We start from the raw sequence: 25,225 nt of genomic DNA, 5'->3' as shown, positions 1-25,225 counted from the left end.
GGGGGGGGGGGGGGATTAGGGGATTAGGGGAGGAAGAGGGAAATATTAAAAAAAAGGGGAGGGGAAGGAAGGAAAAAAACCTCATGGGTTAAGATGAAGACAGTTTTATAGAAGCAATAAAAGAAAAGAAAAAATAACAATAATAATGAGATGGGTGACTCTCACTGGTGAATTGGCATTGTCCCAAGCAGTGATTGCAGATTCCCTTCCCCCAGCTGACCCCCATTTGTGTACTGAGCATTGCACCTATGGTATGGAATATTCCTTTGGCCATTCCATCATTCTGTCTGTGCTTCTATGGGAAGCTGGAAAAAAGTTCTTGAAGAGTGTAAACATCAAGTAGCAACAACCAAAACCAGTAGGGATTATTGATATTCCTTTTGAACCAATCAATAGAAAGAAACATAAGACTGTTTCCCAGCTGAAAGCAGGACAATTGGTATATATGCTAATGTATTACAGTACCTCTAAATAGCAGAGGGGATTTCAAAACCATTTCAAAACTGCAGCTCACAGTGCAGCCTTATACTGGGGTCATGGATGACGGGGAGTTAGCAACGTCATTCAAAAAGCAGAAAGGGTCTCAACAGGTTACCTGGCTGCATCTGATGATTAGTTGAAGAGGGTGAAGGCTAACGCCTGCTCCAAAGGTTGGGAGTGAGTGCGGAGTTTGTGTGTTCAAACGGAGTGAAAGAGGTATGCAGAAACATGGGCTGGGCAAGTCACAGCAGTAGGAATAAGCCAACGAAGTGGGCATCAGCCCACCAACAGCTTGGCCTGAGACACAGGGTGTGTGCTGGGGGAATTGTGCTGTCAGACAGCCTGCCCCTTTGCAGACTGGGGTCAGCAGGGAGAAGGGGATGGCGTAGTTGTGATAGGGAAAACAAAATAAAACAAGCTTAAATTGTGGGTAAGGAGCTGGCTGGATGGCCGCATCCAAAGGGTTGTGGTCAATGGCTCAATGTCCAATTGGTGGCCAGTGACGAATGGTGTTCCTCAGGGGCCCGTACTGGGACCAGTGCTGTTCAACATCTTTGTTGGAGACATGGACAGTGGGATTGAGTGCACCCTCAGCAAGTTTGCCGATGACACCAAACTCGGTGGTGTGGTCGACATGCTGGAGGGAAGGGATGCCATCCAGAGGGACCTGGACAGGCTGGAGAGGTGGGCTCGTGCAAATCACCAAGCCAAGTGCAGGGGCCTGCACCTGGGACATGACAACCCCAGGCACAAAGACAGGTCGGGCGAAGAATGGCTGGAAAGCAGCCCTGAGGAGAAGGACTTGGGGGTGTTGGTGGATGAGAAGCTTAACAAGAGCCAGCAGTGCGTGCTGGCAGCCTAGAGAGCCAACCGTGTCCTGGGCTGCATCAAGAGAAGCGTGGCCAGCAGGTCACAGGAGGTGACTCTGCCCCTCTGCTCTGCACTCCTAAGACCCCACCTGGAGTACTGTGTCCAGCTTTGGAGTCCTCAACACAGGAAGGACATGGATCTGCTGGAGCGGGTCCAGCAGAGGGCCATGAAGATGATCAGAGGGATGGAGCACCTCTCCTATGAGGACAGGCTGAGAGAGCTGGGGTTGTTCAGCCTGGAGACGAGAAGGCTCCAGGAAGACCTTATAGTGGCCTTCCAGTACCTGAAGGAAGCCTACAGGAGAGCAGGAGAGGGCCTCATTGTCAGGAAATGTAGTGACAGGACAAGGGGTAATGGTTTTAAACTGGAAGAGGGGAGATTTATGTTAGATACTGGAAAGAAATTCTTTACAGTGAGGGTGGTGAGGCACTGGAACAGGTTGCCCAGGGAGGTCGTGGGTGCCCCATCCCTGGAGGTGTTCAAGGCCAGGCTGGACGGGGCTTTGGGCAACCTGGTCTAGTGGGAGGTGTCCCTGCCCACGGCAGGGGGGTTGGAACTAGATGATCTTTAAGGTCCCTTCCAACCCAAACCATTCTATGATTCTATGATAATTCCAATGGCTGATTGTTCTCATTGTGAAAAATTTTCCTCTTGTGTCCAGTGGGAACCTCCCCAGGAGTAACTTGTAACCATTACCCTGTATCTTTTCCCTGTGACTTCATGTAAAAATGAAGTCTCTGTTTTCTTTGTAGCCATCCTTCAAATACTGGAACCCGGTGATGAGGTCTTGCCTAAGCTTTCTTTTTTCCAAGGCTGAACGAAGCCAGTTCTCTCAGCCTTTCCTCATAAGGCAGGTTTCTTAGTGCTTTGATCATCTTTGTGGCACTTCTCTGTACCCTTTCCAGCCTGTCCACATCTTTTTTGTGTAGCGGGGACCAAAGCTGAACACAGTATTCCAGGTGTGGCACTGAGTAGAGAGGGGTAATGACTTTATCTCTGCTGGTGATGCCCTTGTTGATGCAACCCAGCAACCTGTTGGCTTTCTTTGCTGTAGCAGCACACAGTTCACTCATAGTGGGCTGCTTGTCCACTGGTCCCCTTCCACAGAGCTGCTTCCCAGCAAGGTAGATCCCTGTCTCCTGCACTCCTGGATTGTGTTTTCCCAGGTGCAAGACCTTACACTTGTCCTTGTTGAACTTCATAAGGTTATTGTTAACCCACTCTTCCAGCCTACTCAGGTCTTCCCGCAGAGTGGCTCTCCCTTCCAAGGTGTCCACTTCCCCTCTCAGTTTGATGTCATCAGCAAACTTGGACAGGTTACACTTTTTCCCACCATCCAGATCACTTATGAAGATGTTAAACAGCGCTGGGCCCAGTATCAGTCCCTGGGGCACCCCAGTTGTGACAGGTGGCCAGTTTGAAGTGGAGCTGTTCACCACCTCACTCTTGGTTCTGCAGGAGGTGAACATCCTGCAGAGAGAAGGATCTTGAAAGTGGGGAGAAGTCCTGGAGATGTTAGAGATCTATGGAGACAAACTCCGGGGGAGCCTGGGGACCTTGGCTGGTAGTGCTTGGGGCTGGTGGAGCGGGGAGCCAGCACAACCTTCCCAGACCAGCGTTTCTCTCCTTGATGGGAAAGGCTGATGGGCCTCAGCTCAGATATCACTGGTTTTAAAATGAAGCTCTGTATCCAGATCTACAGCTTGTCTTGCCTGTGACACTAGTGCAGGACAGACACATTTATTGTTTATTATGGACCTCTTCTGAATTTGGGGGCAAGACCTCTGGATGACATCTGTATTGATTAAGGTATTAGAAAGCAATATCTGTTCTTGGAGAGCGTCTGCGCCTGGAGAGCGACAGGAAGGACTGTCGGTCCTCAGTAAGAGGCACATTACCAGGGACTTCGGATTTCCATTTACCAACTTCCCAGTCCCTCTCTTAATTGCAACGCTCCTTCTAAGTTCTCGTTGCTTTTATTCCTTTTTATGTTGCTGATGGCTGCCGTTTTCTCCTCAGTCGCTAATTGTAATGCATTTGTTAGCATTGAAAGGAAGGGGTCATGGCTTCAGCTGTTCCTCTCGCAGCGCCGGTGCCCTAAATAATGCACGGGGCACATAGGGGCCGTTGCCTAATGCGCTCCTTCCGCTGTGCGCGTTTATGCAATTTAGAGACTTTGTCAAATGGAGTCATTTGCATCCCAACCCCGCCACGGACATCACCATTCAGCCGGATGCTTACCGGCTCTGTGCAGGCACCGTGAGCCTTGTGCCGGTGCCTCCTGCAACTGGGCATCCCCGACTTCCCTCGTCCCCGTCCCCGTCCCCCCCGGGGATGGCCCGGCGGGGGCGGCTGGGAACCGGCTCCCCCCGCCCCTTTCGGGGATGCTCCCTCCCCCGGGCAGCATCCTTTCCCGGGGCTCGGCGCCGGTGCGGAGGCAGCGAGAGGCTGGGGGGACGGACAGACGGAGTCCGACACCGCTCCCCCCGAGTCCTGGCGCCGGGGGCGGGGGTTTCTGGCCTTCAGAGTTACGGGAAAAAGCGTTACTCGTGCGGAGGCTGGTAACTTCCTATTTTGTTACATCCCGGGGCAGTGGCGGGGAGGCGGAGGTCCCTGGTAAGACAGACTCCCGTCCCGGAGCTTCGGTAAGTGAAAAGCTCTGTTTTAGCAGAGGTCCCTCAGCTCGTTTTTTGTTAATATGGAGCGTGGGAGAGTGTGAAGTTCTTCCCTGGAGTGTTACTTGAGTGGATCTTCACCAGCAGTGATGTGTGCTTGCCTTCACGTCTCTCCAGACGTTCATCCTGGACTTGAGGCAGCACATACTTCTGTGTCTCTTCGGGCCAAGCAACTCCTTTCAGTTTCTTTCTTCCAAGTCTATGAGACCATAAGAATTGGAGCTGCCTATTTAGCCAATTGCATTTGTCTCTTTTCGGGAAGAATATGATACAGATGCTTGGCAGTGTCTTTTCTTTGTATATGCAATGGTAAGAGTTAGCTCTCAAAATGTTTGCAATATATTTTTTGGGTTTTGTTTTATGTTTTTTGTTTACAAGTTCCTAAAGGGTGGGTTGAAGGATGATGGAGCCAGACTCTTTTCAGTGGTTTCCAGTGACGGGACAAGGGGCAATGGGCACAAGCTGGAACAGAGAAAGTTCCATTCAAATATGGGGAAGAACTTCTTTACAGCGAGGGTGACGGAGCACTGGAACAGGCTGCCCAGGGAGGTCGTGGAGTCCCCTTCTCTGGAGATCTTCAAGACCTGCCTGGATGCAGCCTGAGTGATGTGCTCTAGGCAGCCCTGCTTTAGCAGGGGAGTTGGACTAGATGATTTCTAGACCTTCCAACTCTGACAATTCCATGATTCTGTGATAAGCAGTCAATGGAGGCAGTAAAAGCTCTTTCCTTGCTGCTGACTGCTTGAATTGTTTGGATTCACTCGAATTTTCTCGAAGTGGCCTATCAGATTTAAATACATTGGCCCCATGCTGCTTCTGTGCTTGCACAGTTCCTGGGAAAAAATGATTCTGTATGGTGTTTGTGTACACATCCGTCATGTGTCTCACTCACGCTTAAATTGGGGAAGCCACGCTGAACTTCCCAATTGTAACGGACTATGTGACTGTTCTCTTTTGATGATGGTTGTCTAAAATAGTTGAAATGCAACTGTTAGCCTCCTTCTGTGAATTAAGGCACTGAGCAAGAGAATGCTTTCATGCTTGAAGAAAGCCTCATGTATTGGGTGAAAGAACAGAACGGTCAGTTCAGATTTTTCTGTCAGATAGAGGCTTATCAGTAACAACAGGTCTAAAAAGACATAAAAACAGGGGTGGGGGAAAGCTTTGGCTTTATATCATAGAGGTTGCAGTATTGAACTTAAATATCTTGATTTTTCTATGGCAATCACGTCGGTCTGGTAATTTTTTGTATTATTTGGTGCTTGTAGGAACATTTTTAATTAAAAAATGCTATACTGGGAGATCTCAAAATGTAGTTGATTTTAGTAGGTTCCATGGAGTGTGATTTGACACTATTACCATGCCGTGTTTCAGCTAGCAGGTTTGAATGAGATACAAAAATATTTTTTGGTAAAGTTCACAGTATGGGTAGTAAGCAAGAGAAAAACAGGATATATAACCTTTACAAGAAAATCTGAATCAGCAGGGTGATGTGGCAATTGTCTTATGCAGGTCAACACCATGATAAATATTTCAGCATCAAAGAATGCAGGGGATGCTCAACAGGACGAAAAAGTCTTGGAAAGTAGTAATGTAAAGAACATTTCAGACGACTGTGTCCTCTGTTGGGGAAAAAAAGAAAGGGCTAATGTTTTCCTTAGATGTACAGTAACACGAATAGCACGTAAGTGTCTGGTAGTGACCTTTCCTTCCTCTAAGAAGGCACGTGAGGTGTTTAGCATCCAGCAGTGAAAGGTGGTAAGGAACAGGTGAAGGTTCCCTATACATTCACTGCATTAGTGCACTGGAGATTCCTGTAGCTCACTCCTGTAAATCTAGCTCTGACTATTCAGAACTTCTGCGTGCACTTCAGGAAGGGTGTGAAATACTGGAGAACTTTCGGAAGAGAATATAAAAATGTAAATAGAATATATTAGAATATGAAAAAGGAAAAAAACCAAAGGAAAATAATATGAAAAAGGAAATGGAAAACAAACCTTTTAAAGAGGACTTAAGGCATACTCTTTACCTTTATTTAAGGTTGAGGTGAATATGTGGAAGGATATTTGATAATGGAAGTGTAAGCAAGCTTCTTAATCACTGTGAAAAAGATATGAGATGAAATGATGTGTAGGTATTGTCTATATTCCAAATTGACTCCTGGAGACAGGAATAAGTGATGCAATAGTGGTATAAGCACAAAACTCACTATTAGCTCAGTCTGTAATCACTCTGAGTTTGTAATGTCTTCTAGAATATATGATTAAATACCGTTTTCAGACTAGTATATTATGTTTACAGGTAAGCTGCAGGGTCATGGTCATCTTTTCTGGGTGATAAGAAAATGTGGAAGTGAGGATTTGTGCTCATTTTGTTCTCTTTCCTTGTTGTGACTGTGGGAGCACAGGATTGCCCACATTGTTCTCTGCGTTCTTCCAGCAACTGCAGCACTGCAATAGGACAGGGAATATAATTATATCCTACATTTGGGGGCTGCAGCTGATTCCCTGAACAGTGCAGGAAAGACTTTATTTGCTTTCTTGTAAAACACAGTTTGCTAACATTAAGTGGACATGTGTTTTACTCTGGAACAGCTGGAACTGGTCTCAGTTTAAGAGGCATCGCTGGACGAGCTCTGAAGTAATACAGAAAATCTTTCTGATTTTCTGACGGGTGTGTATTCTGTACAAACTTCAGGTTAAAACCACCCAAATCTGGCAATCGTGAGAGATTTGGGTCTGGCCGCCTTCTCCCAGTAAGAGTTCTGCATTTCTTTAAAGCTCAACACCTGGATCCTCCTGCTCTGACCACCGATTTTTCTCACCTAGTTGCTTTCTCTGTCTGAGGCATCTTGTTCTTCACCTTTGTTTGGGTGACTGTGCTCAAGGAAGGGGCACAAAGGCAACCATCTTATCTAATGATTTCTTACTGAGAACGTCTGACACAAAATTATCTCTCAAAGTTGGCTCTTGTAGCCAAAATAGGCCTCAACCACTGAGCCTAAGAAGAAGGCTCCAAGACCAGACCTGTACATGAAGCTTGTTTAAGCCCTAGCCTGACTGTTTTTAATTTCTTATTGAAAAAAGAACAAGGAATGACAGTACTGCCATGAGAGCCGCAGTTCTCTCTGGTAGTTATCGCCAACATTCAGTTGGAGTGTTACTGATGGCCTGGCCTTTCTTTTAGTAAGCATTATCAAATCAGATGTAATAGAATCATAGAATTGTCTAGGTTGGAAGGGACCTTTAAGATCATCTGGTCCAACCATAAGCCTAACTCTGACAAAACCAGAAAAACATGTCACTAAACCACGCCACTAAATCATGTAGTAATCATGTAGTTAAAATGGAAAAAGGGTCCAATATGTAAAAGTAAAGAAATTAAGTCTTTTTTTTGTGTTTGTAGTTTTAAGCTTTTCCCCTAAAACTTAAGTTTTTATTATGAGGTATAATGTATTAATTAGCAAACAGCTATTTGTTTTGCAGCTTTTTTATCTAGCTGAGCATTTTATACCTTGAGATACATTTAGAGGCTTATTTGCTATGCTTGTTCAGAGAATAATAAATTATATTCTATTTACTAGATATGGATAAATTATTTTTCTGTATTAGTATCAAGCTGCATTTAGGTAAAAATTGGAATTTAAATACAATGTACAGCATTTTGTACACAATGTACAGTACTACTATTCAATATGCTGTTATTGTTCTATAACAAAAGAAAGGGTCCATCAAAACATGTTTTGCATGTGTAACTCTAGGGTATACTAAACAAAATAACTGTTATCAGCAGCTGTTAACTGAGCTGACCTTTCCTGGTCACTATGTTCTTCAGGATTTTAGAACAAAAGTATCTTGTCCTCTTGTGCCCATTTTTTTATTATTTAGAAACTGAAAGAGGAAAATGGCTTTCTTGCTTTTTAGATTACCGGTTGATTTGCAGCTTTTAAATTAACAAGTCATTGAACTTGATGAATACAGCCTTTGTTTCTTTGGTTTTGTTTTTGTTTCCTTTTTTCACACTATGGCATTTTTAGAACAAGTTTCTGCAGTCTGAAGTTGGCGCGGCATTTCAAGGGGCTCTGCTCCACACTGCGCTTTCAGGTGTGCCCAAAAGCTTAGTGCTTTCCCTTCTGTCAGTAAACATGTATTTACACTTATTTAAGTGTTTTTAGTAAATTATGATACCATTATATTTTATGGTGTCATAATTACAAATATAATAGATCTATTTTTCAAAAGAAAATGTGCCTAAGTCCTGTTTAAATCAAGTTCTATTGAAATGATAGAATTTTAAATTTTATTCATCATGGTCTGATGTTCAGCTGACTATTTTTAGCTCAGTTAAGGACTGTGGGTTATGAAACCAGTGTCCTCCGTATCCTTCATTCCAGTGTCTGTCATTTTTCTCATGGATGAGCTTGTCAGTGCATGATTTGTAGGGATTAGAGTGTTGGGAAAATCCATTAGCTGTCCCTCACATTTACTGCTTCCTCCAATATTTTTACATGTCATTCTCTTCTCTGATCTATGTAGAGAAACCTACATTTTCCTCTTCTGACGCTCACTGGTACTTACCCTCAATGGAATCCTGACCAATCCTGGAAGCTGATGCTTCTACACCCTGTTGTCTGGGAAGGAGACTGAAGTTCATATTTGGATTATTTGGCTGAAATGCCCTCTTTCCCTCCAGGGTTTGTGTAAACACACATGGGCTTGAATCTTCGAGCTCTGAAAACTGAGGGTTGTGGCTTTTCCAATTGCATCATAACATCACAGGCGGGTGGCCAACCGTGGACTTGGGCTCCTGGCATTCAGTATTGACTGATCTTGTGTAGGACAAGGTCTTTCTCTCCATATGGTAGCTGGCATGGCAGAGCTGTAGTGATTGCTACTAAACACTAAAATACAGCAATAGCTATTCATCTTCTTTCCTCTTTCACAGTTGTTAGAAGGGTGTCAGGCTTAGTAGGAAAGGATGCCCTGTCAGGCTCTAGCACAGATGTTGAGGTTGGGGTCAGTCTCTTCTCCCAAGTGGCAAGGGATAGGACAAGAGGAAATGGCCTCAAGTTGTGCCAGGGGAGGTTTAGGGTAGATATTAGGAAAAATTTTTTCACTGAAAGGGTTGTCAAGCATTGGAACAGGCTGTCCAGGGAGGTGGTGGAGAAACCACCCCTGGAGGTATTTAAAAGATGGGTAGATGTGGTGCTGAGGGACATGGTTTCGTGGTGGACTTGGCAGTGTTAGGTTAACAGTTGGACTCAATGATCTCAAAGGTCCCTTCCAACCAGGATAATTCTGTGATGCTATGTTAGAAATTCTTGAAGATGACTGGCCGTATGTTTTATATAGTCTAAAGGGACACTGCCTTTCCATTTATAGACGTACCATGTTCTTGGTGTAACAGCTACGCTGCATGCAGGAATATGTCTTGGTGTAGTTAAAAAACAATCTTAGAATTGGATCTGAGCGGAGAAAGATTTCCTGTCCTGAAATGGGGGAGAAAGGTGATTCAGAAATAGCTCTAAATAGAGTAGGGGGAAAAGTTACTTTGGGTGGTTTTTTCCTCTGACTTCCTTAAGTTTTTAAAACACAGCTCTTCCAAACAACTTAAATTCAAAAATGGAAATGAAAAACTAGAGGTTTTGATGTTGAGAAAGCCTTGTTTCATCAACTGTGTTACACAATTTTTAAAATTTATTTAATGAGACCTTTGGTGAGATTGCCACTTCCTGCAAGAGATGTGGCTTTGGTGAATCACTTTTTCAAGTAGTTGAAGAAGACAGTTCTGTTCATGCTGTTTGTTTAGTTGTCAGAATTTAGCTTTTATAGGTACCTTGAAGTGAAGCAGTTCTGAATTTATGATATGAGTTTCACTCGGAAATGTTCTTTCAACACTTTTATGGGTGTGATCTCTTAAGTAAATGGCCTAAGAGCTGTTGAGTCATGCATCGGTATAGTGACAACCATGTAAGATGTGAGCAGGGTTGTAACCTGCTGAGTCACCACCTGGTCTCTGACATCTAATAACTAGCAGCTGGCCTGTCAAATTACCAGCTGCTAATTGGCATTGGAGAAAGTGGAAGGAGGTGCAACAGGGCAGCAGGGCTGAACCCAATGAACGGCTCACGGCTGGGAAGAAGTGTCAGGGAATCTCCATGACTCTCCCCAGTCCTCTCCTCTATTTCACCAATTCGAATACCTGTCAAATCATACAACAAGGTGCTTACGTTTGCTAAGGTAGCACAAATACCTTCTTTTTGCTTAGTTTTCTGCTGTTTTATCAAATGGAAGTGACTCACTGTGTGATGGGCACGAGAGGAGCACTAGACGAGTGGGAAAAGGTAGGTGTGGACACAGGATGAGGGGCTGTCACTGAGGACGGGATCTTTGACTGTTTAAGCTTTCTGGTGAGCGTGTGGAACTAAAACTTTTCCAAGGCTTGTAACTTGGCATCACAGCTAGATTTGCCGAGCCTGATCTTTCAGCGCTGCACTCCACTGTGGTGGAATATGGGGTGCAGTGTAGTACTTCTTGGCACAAGCATAATTCAAAAATGCTTTTATGATTTCCCAATGCTTTTGAGTTCAAATTCCTTGCTAAAAAAAAAGTGTGGGATTGCTGGACCTAATCAAAGGAATATGATTAAAAGAAAATGTTTTACTTACTTGTGAAAACAGCTGAACTGTTGCATTTGGCTGAAATGCAACCTCTTCTGTCTCATGTCCCCTCAAAAATAGTGAACCAGCACATGTAGAATATCAGCAGAAACTGTTAGTGCTTTGCCAAGTCGTAAGCAAGGAAAGACAATGGGAAATGTCTGATAAACTTGATAGGCTTTTTCCTTGTTTTCCTTTTTTTTTTTTTTTTCTTTTCTGTATCACAGATTGTTCTTCAACTCCCTGCTAGAGTTTTTGCACCCTTTGAAGTGTTCTATGCTTTAACCAAGGCCATGGTTCCACTCATGCTGTCCTTTCATTTTTCTCACAAACCTGCAGCAAAGATCTATAAAATAATTTCATTTCGAGAAGAAGGGTAGCAGCTCCCAGGTAAAGTCACTGTCCATGTCAACTCACAGTTGGTTTTTTTTGCACCGTATCTTCTGTTGAAATAGGCTGTTAATTTTATTAAAACTTTTCGAAAATCAATTCTTTCCTAGACTGGAAGGAGATATTCTACCTGGGGAGAACCATGATCTTTGTTTTATTCTTGGTCTTACCTGATTTTTTTTCTTTTTTAACTAGAAAAACTTATTAGCACTTTTTACCTAGAGCAGTGTAATCGGGTTCAGTATTGACAGCTGCTCTGTGGTGACAGTACTTTTCTCTCTTTTTGCTCGATTCTTTCACACAGAATCACAGAATCACAGAATCTTAGTGGTTGGAAGGGACCTCTGAGATCATCGAGTCCAACCACAAAACAAAACAAACACCAACCAAAACAAAACACACCACACCACACCAAACGTCCACCAAAAACACCGCACCCACCAACTAAACCCCGCACTCAACACCTCAGCATAAACCAACAACCTTGGGCACTAGAGCATGCCCTGAAGAGCCATGTCTATACGTTTCTTAAATACCTCCAGGGATGGTGACTCCACCACCTCCCTGGGCAGGCTGTTCCAGTGTCTGACCACTCTCTCAGTAAAGTAATTCTTTCTAATATCTAATCTAAACCTCCCTTGCCGCAACTTCAGACCATTTCCTCTGGTCTTGTCGTTCGTCCTTTGGGAGAAGAGGCCAACATCTGCCTCTCTACAACCTCCTTTCAGGTAGTTGTAGAGGGCAATGAGGTCGCCCCTCAGCCTCCTCTTCTCCAAACTAAACATGCCTAGTTCCCTCAGCCTCTCCTCATAGGACTTGGTCTGGAAGCAGTTGTTTCTTGGCATATTGTTATCTAACCTTATGGCAACTTTTGCTAGTTTTTGTTATGGTGTAGTTACATTTGGTGAATCTAAGGAAGATGTGAATCACTAGAGGAAATTCTTTAATTAGTGACTACCATAATATGTAAATGTTGTATTCTATGGTTGATGCAGACAAGTGGAAAGCCTGTATTTTAAACTATTGGTTTTATTTAACAAAGTTTTTACAACACAGTGAGCATTTATTACATATTTTTAGCAGTTAAGTTTAGAGTGAAGAAAGAATAGAGCTTTATTATTTGTGTTAAGTGCCTTAAGCTCTTTCTTGTAAACAAATATAAGTATGCTTATCTTCAGATGCCGCACACGAGGACTTGGTATTCTCATGAATGAGTATATCCTCCAAGATTAAAGCTCTACTTATAGAGCTGTTGCAAAAACATTTTATTTTGCCAATAAAATTATATATTTTTTTAAATTAAAAAAAAATGCCTGTGCCTGTGTAGCATCTGTAGCTCATTATTGACTTGCTTTGGCTTACCATTCTTCCTAGTTTTGATTAGGCACATCATCTTGTAGTGCTCTTGGTTATTTTGCGGTTTTGTTGATGTTGGTAATCATCTCTGAAGTGCGTTGGTTTTCTGCAACTACTAGTCTCCTAACTAATATCAGTGTTTACCACAGCTGTATAGCAGTCATTGGTGTGTGTTCTTATGAAGTTGTCAAAGCCCTTTTTTGAATTATCATTGTGATTTCTCCATATTTTTGAATGGAATGTAGTTTTCTTGTAGCCATGAATTTGGTACTGAGTTTTTTACTTTGGTATATTTCTTAAACTTAAAAAATATAATAAGAATAAACACACACTTTAGTGCTTATGAAATATGTTCTTTGCTTTAACAGAGTGCAACTTCTGGTATCTCATCAACATTTCTATGGATTATATTAATTCTAAAATTTAAATATAACTATCTAAATATTTCCAAATCTGCATCTATTTTTAATTCTGCACCTACTGGTGCATAATGTTTGGAACAGTTGCTTAAGGTTCTTTGTTTTTATTGCCATCAATAGTGTAATTTGTGTTTACTGCTTTGAGAACTTAACACCCTAAGTAATTAAAGCAGTAATGGATTATCTTTTTGTAATTGCTTAGTTCCTTGTTGGTACACATCTTGCTGTGTGCCACTGGGTAAACTCCCTCATTTCTCTTTGTATCCCATGTGTCCTTTTCAATTTTTTTCTCCTGTTTTGCACTGTCATAGCCTCAGAGTTTATAAATGCTTCCTGAGACAGACTGAAAGTAATGTTTAAGATGCATTCTGACAGAAACTGAGCACAAAGTTATTTTTTCTGATGCTTTTTTGTTTTAGATTACTGTAAAACTTTATTTTGTAGCAAAGCCTTCTGCCTATGTCCCACCTATAGGTCTCCATCCCAAACAGTGACCTGGTGCACACCCTGCTTCCTAGCATTGTCTGAACCCATGGGAGAAGGAGATGCCTGATTTGGTCTGAAAGCTCCTGGTGTACCTCTTCTATCTAGGGAGATAGCACTTGTCTCCCACCTGAGATAGAGGTTTGCATGGACACCTGAAATTCTAGCAGCTCCTCAGATACATCTGAAAACTTTATGTGAACCAGGCACCCTAACTCACTGCAGCAGTAGTAACGCCCCCTTTTTGCTTATGAAGGTTGTAGCTAGAGCTACTTTTCCAGTAAGTAGGAATATTGGGCCTAGGCTCTCGCCTGCTGAAGGGGATATGAAATCTCTATTTTCTACAAGCAGACTTCCTGCTTGCAAAGGAGTAGTCTGGGTTGCAACATGTTCTGCCCTTCATGTTGGAGTTGTTCTGCTTTATGGTCAGGGGTTGCTACAGACAAGCGGATGAAGTATGGGCTGGATGAGCAGACAGTGAGGTGGCCCAGGGAGGTGGTTGAGTCACTGTCCCTGGAGGTATTAATCAGATGTGTAGATGTGGTGCTTACGGACGGGGTTTAGTGGAGGGCTTGGCAGTACTAGGTTAATGGTTAGACGTGATGATTTTAAAGGCCTTTCCTAACCTAAACAATTCCATGATTCTGTGTCTGAAATCTGGCTGAAGAAATGGGCTGCCTGGAACCTCACGAAGCTCAGCAAGGAGAAGTGCCAAATCCTGCAGCTGGGGAGGAACAAGCCTCAGACACCAGTACAGGCAGGGGGCTGACCAGCTGGAGGGCAGCTGTGCAGAAAAGGCCCTGGGTGTCCTGGTGGATGCCAGGTAGAACATGAGCTAGCAATGTGCCCTTGCGACAAAGAAAGCTAGTGGTATCCTGGGCTGTGTCAGGAGGAGTGTAACCAGCAGGTCAAGGTAGGTGATCCTTCCCTTCTGCTCAGCACTGGTGTGAGTACTATGTCGAGTTCTGGTCTCCCCAGTACAAAAGAGACATGGATGCACTGGAGAGAGTGCAATGAACAGCCACAACAATGATTAAGGGAGCATATAGGAGAAAGCTGAGAGAGCTGGGACCATTCAGCCTGAAGGAGAGAAGGGTCAGGGGGGAGCTTATCAATGCCTGAAGTGAGGGTGCAAAGAGGACAGAATCAGGCTCTTTCCAGTGGTGCCCAGTGATAGGATAAGAGGCAGTGGGCACAAACTGAAATGCAGGAGGTTCCCTCTTAACATTTTTTCACTGTGAGGGTGTCTGAGCACTTCAGCAGGTTGACCAGAGAGGTTGTGGACTTTCCATCCTTGGAGATTTTCAAAAGCCATCTGGGCATGCTCCTGGGCAACTGGCTCTGGGTGGCTGTGCTTGGGTAGAGTGGTTGGACCAGATGACCTCCAGAGGTCCCTCCCATTCTGTGATTCCCTGAATGATGGCAGCAGTGCTTGAGGCAAGAGGAGTTTTGTTTTCTGTCATCTTTCTCCTGGAACCCTAGATTCAGCTGCAGCTTTAGAAGAAATCATTCTGCTTCTTTGCTTTCTTCCTTCTTACCCCAGAGTTGTAGGGGTTTTGGCTGCACAGCAGTTTACCTTCAAAAATCAAGCCAAAGAAAGGTGCCTTCCCTTGCCTTTGCAGTGTTCTCAAGTCTGATGGCTGCCACATTTACCTGGGAGAAAACCAATGTGAATTCATCCTCTCTTGGGTGGATGATGACCTGGAAGTGTTGCCTACCTCCTGAAAAATTGTTTTATTAGATGATGATGAACAAGAGATGTGGATCATTCCTTCTCCTGCAACAACCTTCAAAAGAATTCCCTCTGCTGAGATTTCAAGTGGATATAGATATATTTCTTACCAATTCTTTACACAGTCCTTGGAAGGTAAATTAGTTAGGTGGATTGGATTGTCCTCAGAAGGATTTCAGTTGCACTTAGCCCTTTCTTCTTTATAGGATACATATACATGTTTCTTAGGAAAATGGCATCAAATTTCTACTGTCATGCAGGAAAGAAACGCTTAGACAAAGCAATACTCAAACACAAGTGAGAAATGCTGAATAGCATTATTAACTCTTACACAAAAGCTGACAAAGTGTTACAGGGGCATCTTTACTTGAAGTGTATTCTTTTTGCTCTTATTTTATCACAGCACTTCCTGCCCATCGCTCCTCAAAAGGAAATGTTCAGCTGTTTGATTTGGATGTTTGTCCTGCTCTGCAGCTCGGTAGCAGGTATGTTTCTTGATTATTAGCACCTCTCTCTTACCATAAAAACCTTTTCCAAAAGGTGACCTTCGCCAAATGAAATTTCAAAGAGTTACGAAATTTCAAAGAGTTATGAAATGAAAAAAATGTATTTTAAACAGAGAAATGAGTAGGTGACTCACTAAGTAGTGGACAGTATGGAGAGAAAACTTAATTTATGGCACTCTTGATGTCCTCTCATGGAATGTTAATTGTGCTCATGATAGCCTGGGTTTGCTCTCTTTTGTATTTGAAGTATTTAAAAACTTTGTTAACTGTTTCCCGGTTGCATAGGATAGAGAAGGAGAATCTGCATCTGGAAGCCGTAACATAGTTCAATTCTTGTTGAGCTGGTGGTAACTTTGGAGATCTGCTGATGGAACAAATCAATCTTTATGTAACACATGAACACTTAAAATACAGCTAATGTCTGCTGGTTTTGGACTGTTTTAAGTCACCTATTACCTATTCAGAGATTCATGCAATGCTACTAATGTTCTCATTCGGAATTGTTAATGTCACCTAACAATGTGTGACTATTGATTTTTATTTATTTTTTTCTTTAATGTGGTAGCATCACGGTCAGTTTGAGCCAGTGCAAGTACCTTCTGAAGTTGGAAGAGCAGGTAGTTCTGCACTCCCTCTGCCTCTCATCTCCCTCTTCTTCCGCTGGAGTCCCCCTGAAGTGGTGAAGAGTCTGATCTGGAGGCAGAAAAATGTTATTTTTGGCCAAGATTTTATTTTTCATCTGTATCAGTTTCCTTTTGGTTCACTACACAGGCACTTTTTCTGGGGTACAAAGGGGATGAGAGCAGTGAATGAGTGGTTGAGGGTTAAACATGCTGCTTGTGAGAACAATGCCACTTTAAACTGATTAAGTTGAATAGTATAGGTTAGAATAGGAAATCGCAAGGACGGATTGAAATAATGACTTTGTGACTATAGTTGAAAATTCATGTGCCATTTATCACATACAACTTAACACACAAGAGTAATTTATTATATAATAGTATTTGTGCTTTAAATTGGGGATCAGATGAAAGAGGGGTAGAAGCTTGAACAATATATGAAATAGTGCAGGTAATTGCTTACAACTGGTATACAGTAAAATTTGATGCAGTAGAGTGCAAAATAGCCATTAGCACGACTGTGAAACAGAAAGAAATTACTTTAAAACAAAAAGGACGCAGAAAGAAACATCGAAAGAATTTTAGAGTTAATACACCCAAAAGGAGAGGATTACCAGAAAACTAGGAAGAAAGTTTAATATTTGATTCTCTTTCATTCCTACATTCTAGCAAAGAAATTCTATCTGTAAAAGTTGGGGGTTTTTTGTTTTATTTAACAGATTTATTTATGAAATTTGGCTTCAAAAATAAGTAACAACAAAAAATTAGACTGTTACCTCCTCGCAGGACTCTAATGGATGATTTTTGCACTATTTGATAACTTTGTTTCTGAATTCATTCTGAATTCATTCATTCCTTTTGCACGTGTTTTGCATACAATTCCCGCACTGTGTCTGGGAATATAAATTCTATGAGAGGCAAAAGTACTAATGAGATACTTACAATTTACCAGTTTGACTTATTTTCTGATATAGGAATTAGTAGTTATAACATCTAAATGATATGCATATCTTTTACATATAGGAGTTTTTTTAAAAAACAGATTTAAAAGGTAAGAGTGTCTTTTTTTTTTGTTTGTTTGTTTTCAGATATTAAAAAATAATTGAGTTTAAATTTTTCCATTATTTCTGGGAAGGTATGTAAACGTCACTCTTATGTAATACCTATGTTAATAGAGTAATTAATGTGAACTAAGCTTCCAAATGGCAATACCTGATTCAAGTGACTAACTGACCTTTTTATTTGAACTCCATATGAAAGAAGAACTAATTAAATGATCTGTAGATAACAAAAACTAGTTATCATTTTTCCACTGGTATTTTAAAAGGAATTAGATTATGTGATATCTTTGATTTTGTTTTTAGATGAAAACTCTATCAGAGATGCTGACATTTTTCCTTCATCTCCTGAAATTGAAAGAGGATCCACCCTAAAACTGTCTTGTGTCCTTGGAAAACGCTACGCACACCACAGAAATGCAAGCCACATCATCTGGAAATTGAATCATGAATTAATTGCTCAGGAAAATTATAACATTGTGAACGAGACTGTATCTAGTGTAGCCATCCATAATTTCACTTACAGCAAAGCTCATGTGAAATGTTTCACTAAGTACTTGGGGAAGGAACAACTTCTGGTTCACACTGAAGTTAAATCTGGATGTAAGTAGAAATGCAGAAAAAATGAATGTTACATTTTTACATTTTTTTATAACTTACCGTAAACTATTTACTTTTAGAGCAAATACCTTTTTTTTTTTTTTAACTTGTGGCATTGTAAGTCACCTTTATTCAAGTTGTTTGTGTTTTTTTTTTTTTTTGTTTTTGTTTTTTTTTTCTGAAATAAAGCATGAAATTACAGTCATTCTTTACTGACACTGGTCCGTAACTTCTCTGACTCTGACATTTGGCCAGCTGCAGTGAGTGGAGGTTTTCTGTTGAGTTCAGAGGATAGCGGGTCTGTCCTTCAATTATGTCTTTTGTCTAGCCTAGCCAACTTTTGCTTTCTTCAGGGACAATTCCCTCTCTAATCCTCTGTTCCATAGAAGTTATAATTACAGTCTCTTACGGAGAAGGTTACAGGATAAATTCGTATAAAAACTCTCTAATTTATTGAACACATTAAATCCAGATTATACTAATGTATGCCATTCTAGTAAAGAAGCAATAAATGCAGGAAAGTTACGTCTGTGGAATAAAAACAGGAGAAGGTGTTCCTTATCATTAGGTGGGACAGAAAAGTAGTATTTTGGATAGAGGTCTTTTTCAACCAGTTTATTTCACTGGGAACAGTTCTCTTCCTTTCAACTCAAATTTCTTCTATCGAGTGAAGAAGACTGGCTTTAACAAAGAGGTCTTTGAGGGTGTCACATGGTTATGGGTAATTTCGGACTATAGAGATTGCAGAGGATTGTTTCTTTCGTGCTATCGTGCTCATAAGATAAATAGAGTCCAGAATTAGTCATGTCTTTGAGGCCATATAGATATGTTTCCCAGGAAGTTGTCTTCTGCACTTTGAGATCGTGCAGAAGCCTCAGAAAAACCTCTCCTTAGATTAGAGGTTTTCATAGGGTATGTGGTTAAACATTCTGGGAAGGAACCAAGAGGAGTTTTATCTCTCAGAGAATGCCTCTTGCTGAAGTTTTGTGCTTTTTCTTTGTTTTCTTCTTAAATTTCTGGGCTGGCCTTGAGCTACAGGCATGTTGCAGGCGATATACTGAGAGATTCAGGGCAATGTATGTAGTGGTTTGATGTAAGGTAGTTAATGAGTTACTGCTAAAAGATCTACAGGCCCACTTAGTTAAGTACTTCTCATAAGTGGTCGGAGAAAATGTCCCCGTTTCCCCAGGGGAAGAAAGAATGGTTTTCATTTTGGTTTTGTGAGGAGTTTTGAGGGCAGTAAGAAATGATAAAAATGAAGTGCTATGTAAGACACTTAGTGAAGTTTGCCATAATCTGCTTTTTGACAAACAAAGTCAGTTGTACATTAAAGTTACTTAGTTAATTTTATTTTTTTTAACCTGTGTCATTGTAGTTCCACCAGACACACCAGGAAATATTTCCTGCATTTATCATTTTGATGCTGAACTTAACTGCACCTGGACTTCAGGCAGAGAAACAAATCTTAGGACAAACTACACTCTTTACCGAAAAATGTAAGTATAAGGGTGTAGTGGGAACTGGGTTGCTGGGGTGAGACCACCAGGTCCCTTCCACTTATATCCTGACTCTTAATTAAAGAGAACCTGGAAACATCATGGAGTTCAGAGTCATGGCATTTCCTCAGTGCATTCAATTAATTTGTGGTTGGTGAGAGTTGAAAAAAGTTACAATCTGATACCTTTTTAGTACACTGCATAAAAGAAATGAGCATTCTCAACCCAATATTCTGTAAACAAATGTTTACATTAGAATTGATACTCGCTTCCTTGCAGTAACCTCACTAATTAGATCAAAAGCTGGGTGAGCGAGGGTACCCACGGAGAATGGCGGCACTTCGTGGGAGTGTTACTCAGAAACTCCCTGTGTTATTCACCAGCCTTGTTTTGGATGGGCAAAAAAAGATTACTTCCTCCTCTACTTTAAACAATTCCCACAATTACAATAGGTAAAACTATTAAAGCCCCTGTTACTCTGATTGACACCAGTAGTGTTTAACCTGGGGACCTGTGGAGTCATAAAGTTTCAGTGAAAAAATGGGGAGTTTGTTGTCCTTTTTGGATTGATCGCGCCTGGCGATTTGTATTTACAAATACAAATTACGTGGTCTCAGGCCTTTTAGTGTGTCTGTGACCCCATCATAGCAGCATAAATACTTGATTCTTTCAATTAAATTTTAAATATTGTTTAGGAGCTTACTTTTGCATAAGTTACTGTGAAAATGGTGAAATCAGTGTTGTTCCAAGGCAGATCTGAGGTACAATTTTGCAGCTAATAGCACAGATTTTGTCCCAAATGTACTTGTCAATCTATTCTTCAAAATAGTGCTGCTTGTAGTGCTCTTGTTCTGCCTAATCAAGACTCTAGGTAATATGATTTCAGGAGGAGTTTTCTAAAATGTCTGAAATTGTTCGTGAGAACTGGAAGGGATTCAGACTCCACAGGAGACATTTTCTTATTTTAAGTTATACTAGTGTATGGTATCTTTTTTTTATTTAAATGGTAGGGCAGGAGAATATCTTCAGTTTTATCTCCATGTTTGGCTTGACATTTCAGGCTTCCACCTTCATTAAGTGGAACTTTCTTACTCCTTCTAGTGATTCTGCATTTTATAACTTAGCCGAGCTTGTGAAACCATAAATTAGAACAGCTATTGAAAGTTAAGTTTCAATATTGTTCCTTTCTGTACCAGCACAAATTCTTTAACCACACAGTGAATTGGATTGCAGAACTATTTCCAGTAAACTCTAACCATTGATTTTAATCCATATAACTCCCCAATTGAGTTTACCATATGACTGCAGAAGCACTGGTGCAAGGGGGCAGAGAGCTGTGGATGGAAACAAACAGCTGTGCATGTTAGGGAAGGTAGGACTGCTTCTTTTCACAGCAGTGCAGGTTTACACTAGCTTAAAAATGGTCATTGAACGCCAGCCTCAAACTGTTTTTTGAGTTACGTGAATGATCTGTTTGCTTACTGCATGATATGAAAAATTTAACCCAGGCCCTATGTATGAGTTTTTATTTGTTGAAGAATTTCTCTGTGGGTCGCTAGAATGAAACAAACTTTGTTACCTTTGCATCCCACACTACTTATTATAAAAGCATATGCTGTAAAGACAGTGTATTATTCAGGAAAATCTGTCTAATTTCTATTATTTCTTGGCAGTGGTACAATTTGGCTTCTCTTTTCCCATATTGAAAAGATGTATAAAAGATTGTTACCACGAAGTTCCATGTGGCATATGTTACTAGCTATATCTATCTGTGTTTTTAAAGAAGGTCTTGTGTGGAGCTACATGATTTCACTTCTCTTTGAGATTTTAGCCTAAAATAATAATATAATACGAATTCTCTATTAAGATGTTTTTACTCTTCATTACTGCTCCTTGAAAGTTGTCTTACTAATTGCATTTCAAACTAATTGAGTCTGTGCAGGCTATTTATATGCATTTGCAGGAGCAGTACAATTATGAAAGAGTATTCATTTGCACGAACACATCATTTAGGGAGATGATCACTGGTATAAATGTCCTGCAACCTCATAAACATATCAATAATAATTTATATGTCTATGTGTTTATATAAAAGAAACCCAACAATCAGTTTGGGTTATTCTAAGAAAATCCTCTAATTTCTAACTCCTTTTATTTTTCTCCTCTTTTTTTTTTTTTTAGGATGAAAGAAGGAGGAATGACTCCTGTGACTCTTCCAGATGCACTGGGCTTCTGTGAAAGCAAAACGGAGTCATGTTCGTTTAATTATCCACATACTCCATATAGCAGTTATTTTTGTTTTCAGGTGAAAGCTCAAAATGTTTTGGGTGAAGCCTCATCAGATTGTGTTCATATACCTATGGAAAAAATAGGTAATTAAAAAAAAAAGACTTAGAAAAAGATAAAGCAGTGTATGTTGAGCTTACTGCACCCTCCTCAATTCTTTTTCCCTCCCTGTAGCATGCAGGTTAGAGAACGCTGAAACAAGTTTTACCTTCAAAGTTGGTTTATGGAAAAGAAAATAATAAAAACATTTTTTTCAATATAATAGTTCTGAAACTATTATTTGGGTTTCATTTGGTTTCAATTAAGAAGTGCCATAAAATTTTAATTGCTAGCTAAAATTACAAAGTCTCTGAAATTACATTTAGGGCCTAATAAAATGTTTCATCCTTCCCATTTTTTTCCTTAAAAATTTGGATGCTTCCAATGCAGTTGAAGCAAGTCTCTTATTAAGTTTTACTTGATGGCCTTTCCATCTAAAATCCTTTGAACTGGTTAGTAGTACAGCTGCAATTTTCAGAAATTTCTTGGACTTACTGAGAGGTGGTGAAAAATGATAGTGTGCTGTATTTATACTATGAAATGTCTAACTACAATAATATTTTTTTAAGCTATGGTCTGATGTATCCATTATAAATTGCTAACTTTTTAATTATTAACAAGTAAATGTCACATACTAAATTTTTTTGTCAAACTAAGTGGTACTTGGACTGTGCTTTTGCATTTTTGAGTGGTACTAGATGTCAATGCGATATCTGGCTGCAAATGAATAGTGGTATTATAATTTCTCCAGATCTGCCCATCATAAATGATGGCAGTAAACTCTGCTATTATCGTTTTTTGGTTAGGAGAGTTAAAAACCACCTGTTTTGGAATTGCCAGGAGCAATACTAATAATTTTTCTACCTCTACCTCTTCTCCCTCTGTGCTGTGCTGCATTTTCCTCTGTTCATTTTGGTGTAGTTAATCAACAAGCCTTTTAATTGAGTATTTTTGCTGCAGCAGTCCGTTAGTTCCCCAGCTGCACACTCCTTTGCTCCTTGTACTCATACCAGCTGTGGCTCCTCATTGCTTCCCACGTGCTCTGCACCAGCCACCTCTTTTCTCTGTGCTAACCCTTTCTTTTCCTGTTGTCTCCTTCACACTTTTCTCTCCCTCAAATCCTTTTCAACTGAATTCTTCCCTCACCTGCCATTTGGACTTAACTTTGGCACCCCAGCTCTCTTTGTTTCTTTCCCCTGATGCTGTGGCTGAGTAGTGTTCCTCAGTGTTGATACAGGTGAAAGAAATCTGCACACCTGAGAGCAAGTTTGTGACGTTAAATGGGTTACAAGTGCAGTCTCTTCCTGTGTGTTGGGTTATGTCCATGAAACAGACCATCATATGAATGCTCTGACGTTATTGGGATAGTAATTAAACTTCTTGGAACAGAAAAACAATTCTTCTCTTATAGAAGCATTTTCCCCTGTTAATGTTTTTTTTTTTTCTCCATTCTAGAGAAATTTGAACCTCCTGAAATACTTTCAGTTAAAAAAATCACTGGTATAAAGCAGTTGCTTACAGTAACCTGGAAAATGCCTGAGAAGATTATCCCTTCACAAGATTTAACTTGCCAGGTTCAATACAGAAAGTCGTATTCAAACTCTTCAGTAAGCTACATAAATTTTCTTTTGAATGTTTGTGAATAATTTCTTAATGTTATGAAAAGTTAAATAGAAAAAGGCGACAACTAGTTGGAAATAATGATTAAAACCTTGTTATTTTAGTGGAGCATGATTAGGTATGCATAATCTTAAGGTCATGGTTTTGTTGTCTAGGATTATTTGTTCTCTTCTTTTTGGTCAATGTCTTTTTTTGGTACATGCCATACTTCTGAATATATTTCTGTGGAAGGCTAAGGGATGGTCTTAGGCTAAGAGATTATCTTAGGCTAAGGGATTACGCACACAGTCAGTCAAAATATTCATTTTGCTGTCGCATCGTGGTGTTGAAAACAACATTTGCTTCCAACCACAATAGTTGAGTTAGATTAAGATGTACTAATGATCCTTAATTTTCAAGTAAATCAAAGTATAAATTTTGCAAGATGAAAAATAAGGGAATTTGTTTTTCTGAGTTTGTCTTTCTGACACTTAAATTGAACTGTTACAAAAAAAAGCAGTATTTAGTGATTTGTTTCTTTCAGATGGCCTACTGTCTCCTCAGTGTAGAAGAGATTCTCTTTGCAGTCTTACAGTTTCTTCTTCCAAATTTAAGAATGGGCCAGGTTGCTTGGCCTGTGTTTTTAAGTTCGTTAAACTGAGATGTCTGCCTTGACAGATACATTTGATAATTTGATACGTTAAATGTGCAATTCTGGGAGAGAAGCATTCATCACGGTAACTAATAGTAGCCCTCAGAGCTCATACAATCTCTTGATACTAAAGATGTTTCTGATTAGCATTGTCCTCACATTCTTATGGCAATGATCTTTAGTGTAGATGCAACATATTAATTGTTGGATCCAGGATATAGTATTCGGGATGATCTGGTGGGAAGGATGGCTCAGGTCCGCCCAGGATGTTAGAAACCGAACTAATACACATTTAGCAGACCCATTCACAGTCATTAATCCTTTTGGAGTCAGGACACTGGTGTCCTTGTGATGCTTCCATGCATATGAGATCCTTCCCAAATGTTGAAGAAATTTACATTTTTGTGATGTTACAGCGTTAACTCAGAAACTAAAACCACGAGAAGAAACAAATAACCAGCTGTCTCACAAGCTGAGGTGACCACTGCTTTCGCAGGGATGCTCCTGCTGTGAGGTGGAGCTGTATCCAGGACATTATGGTGATACTGGTTTCCAGCAGTGGTAACTGCATTCATCCAGCACCTTCTGTGCCAGCACAGTGGCTCGGGTCAGTCAGTACGGACCTAATTTCAGCTCAAGTTTTTTCAAACCCCAGAGGTTTACACTGAAAAATGAAATATGAAACAAGAGGAGGGAAACATGAAAACTCCATCCATTGTGGTTCTTCTTTTTTAAAAAAAATACATCATATATCTGCATGCAATTTTATAGCAAATAATTTTTGTTTATGTACCTGCTTTCAGGAATTTGTCCCTGTCCCATTGAATTCTGCAGAGAAAACAGGATCATGTAACCTCACAGGTCTGTGGGACTCCACAGAATATTCGGTTGCCATTCGGTGTAAGAGTGTTTGTTCAATGTTCTGGAGTGAATGGAGTAGAGAGGAAAAAGCAAGCACGGAAGAGAAAGGTAGGCTCGCTATTTAGTAAGTTTTTCTTTGGTTATACTTTGGGGCTTTAGGATTTAATAATGGAAAACTATTTCAGCATATTATCAGTCCATTGAATTTAGAGTTCTGTTGTTCAAACAGAACATGTGTATTTTGTTTAAATGTAGAAGAGGGAAAACTGAAAGACAAGAAAAAGGAGTGGAGATTTGAAAGGTGATACAAACAACATGAAAGCAGATGAGTGGACAGACAGACAGTGAAGAGAGGAAAAATTAAGAGAATAGATGGAGACCTAACATTGCTAAGTAGGATAGTAGCAGAAATGTAGTGTAGCAAGTATGTCTAATAAAATTAACT

At 40.7% G+C, this 25,225-nt stretch overlaps 1 protein-coding gene across 2 annotated transcripts in view; it reads left to right on the top strand.

Annotated features, from left to right (window-relative positions):
- The first annotated feature begins 3,950 nt into the window (after positions 1-3,950).
- Positions 3,951-25,225, top strand: part of IL31RA (interleukin 31 receptor A) — a 36,853-nt gene continuing 15,578 nt past the window's right edge. The window contains exons 1-7 of one of the 2 annotated variants that reach the window (XM_014964818.1): positions 3,951-3,995; positions 15,467-15,548; positions 17,554-17,850; positions 19,223-19,343; positions 21,525-21,715; positions 23,124-23,275; positions 24,723-24,888. In XM_014964818.1, coding sequence (XP_014820304.1) covers positions 15,497-15,548; positions 17,554-17,850; positions 19,223-19,343; positions 21,525-21,715; positions 23,124-23,275; positions 24,723-24,888 — 979 coding nt within the window. In that variant the 5' untranslated portion in view covers positions 3,951-3,995; positions 15,467-15,496. Of the gene's footprint in view, positions 3,996-4,224; positions 4,335-15,466; positions 15,549-17,553; positions 17,851-19,222; positions 19,344-21,524; positions 21,716-23,123; positions 23,276-24,722; positions 24,889-25,225 lie in introns of those variants that run through there. The other variant, XM_014964817.1, reaches the window with a different exon arrangement.

Source organism: Calidris pugnax, unplaced genomic scaffold (assembly GCF_001431845.1).
Source record: "Calidris pugnax isolate Ruff unplaced genomic scaffold, ASM143184v1 scaffold273, whole genome shotgun sequence".
Classification (NCBI taxonomy): domain Eukaryota; kingdom Metazoa; phylum Chordata; class Aves; order Charadriiformes; family Scolopacidae; genus Calidris; species Calidris pugnax.
Note: the sequence above shows the minus strand (reverse complement) of the source record. Positions and strands in the feature narration are given on the sequence as shown.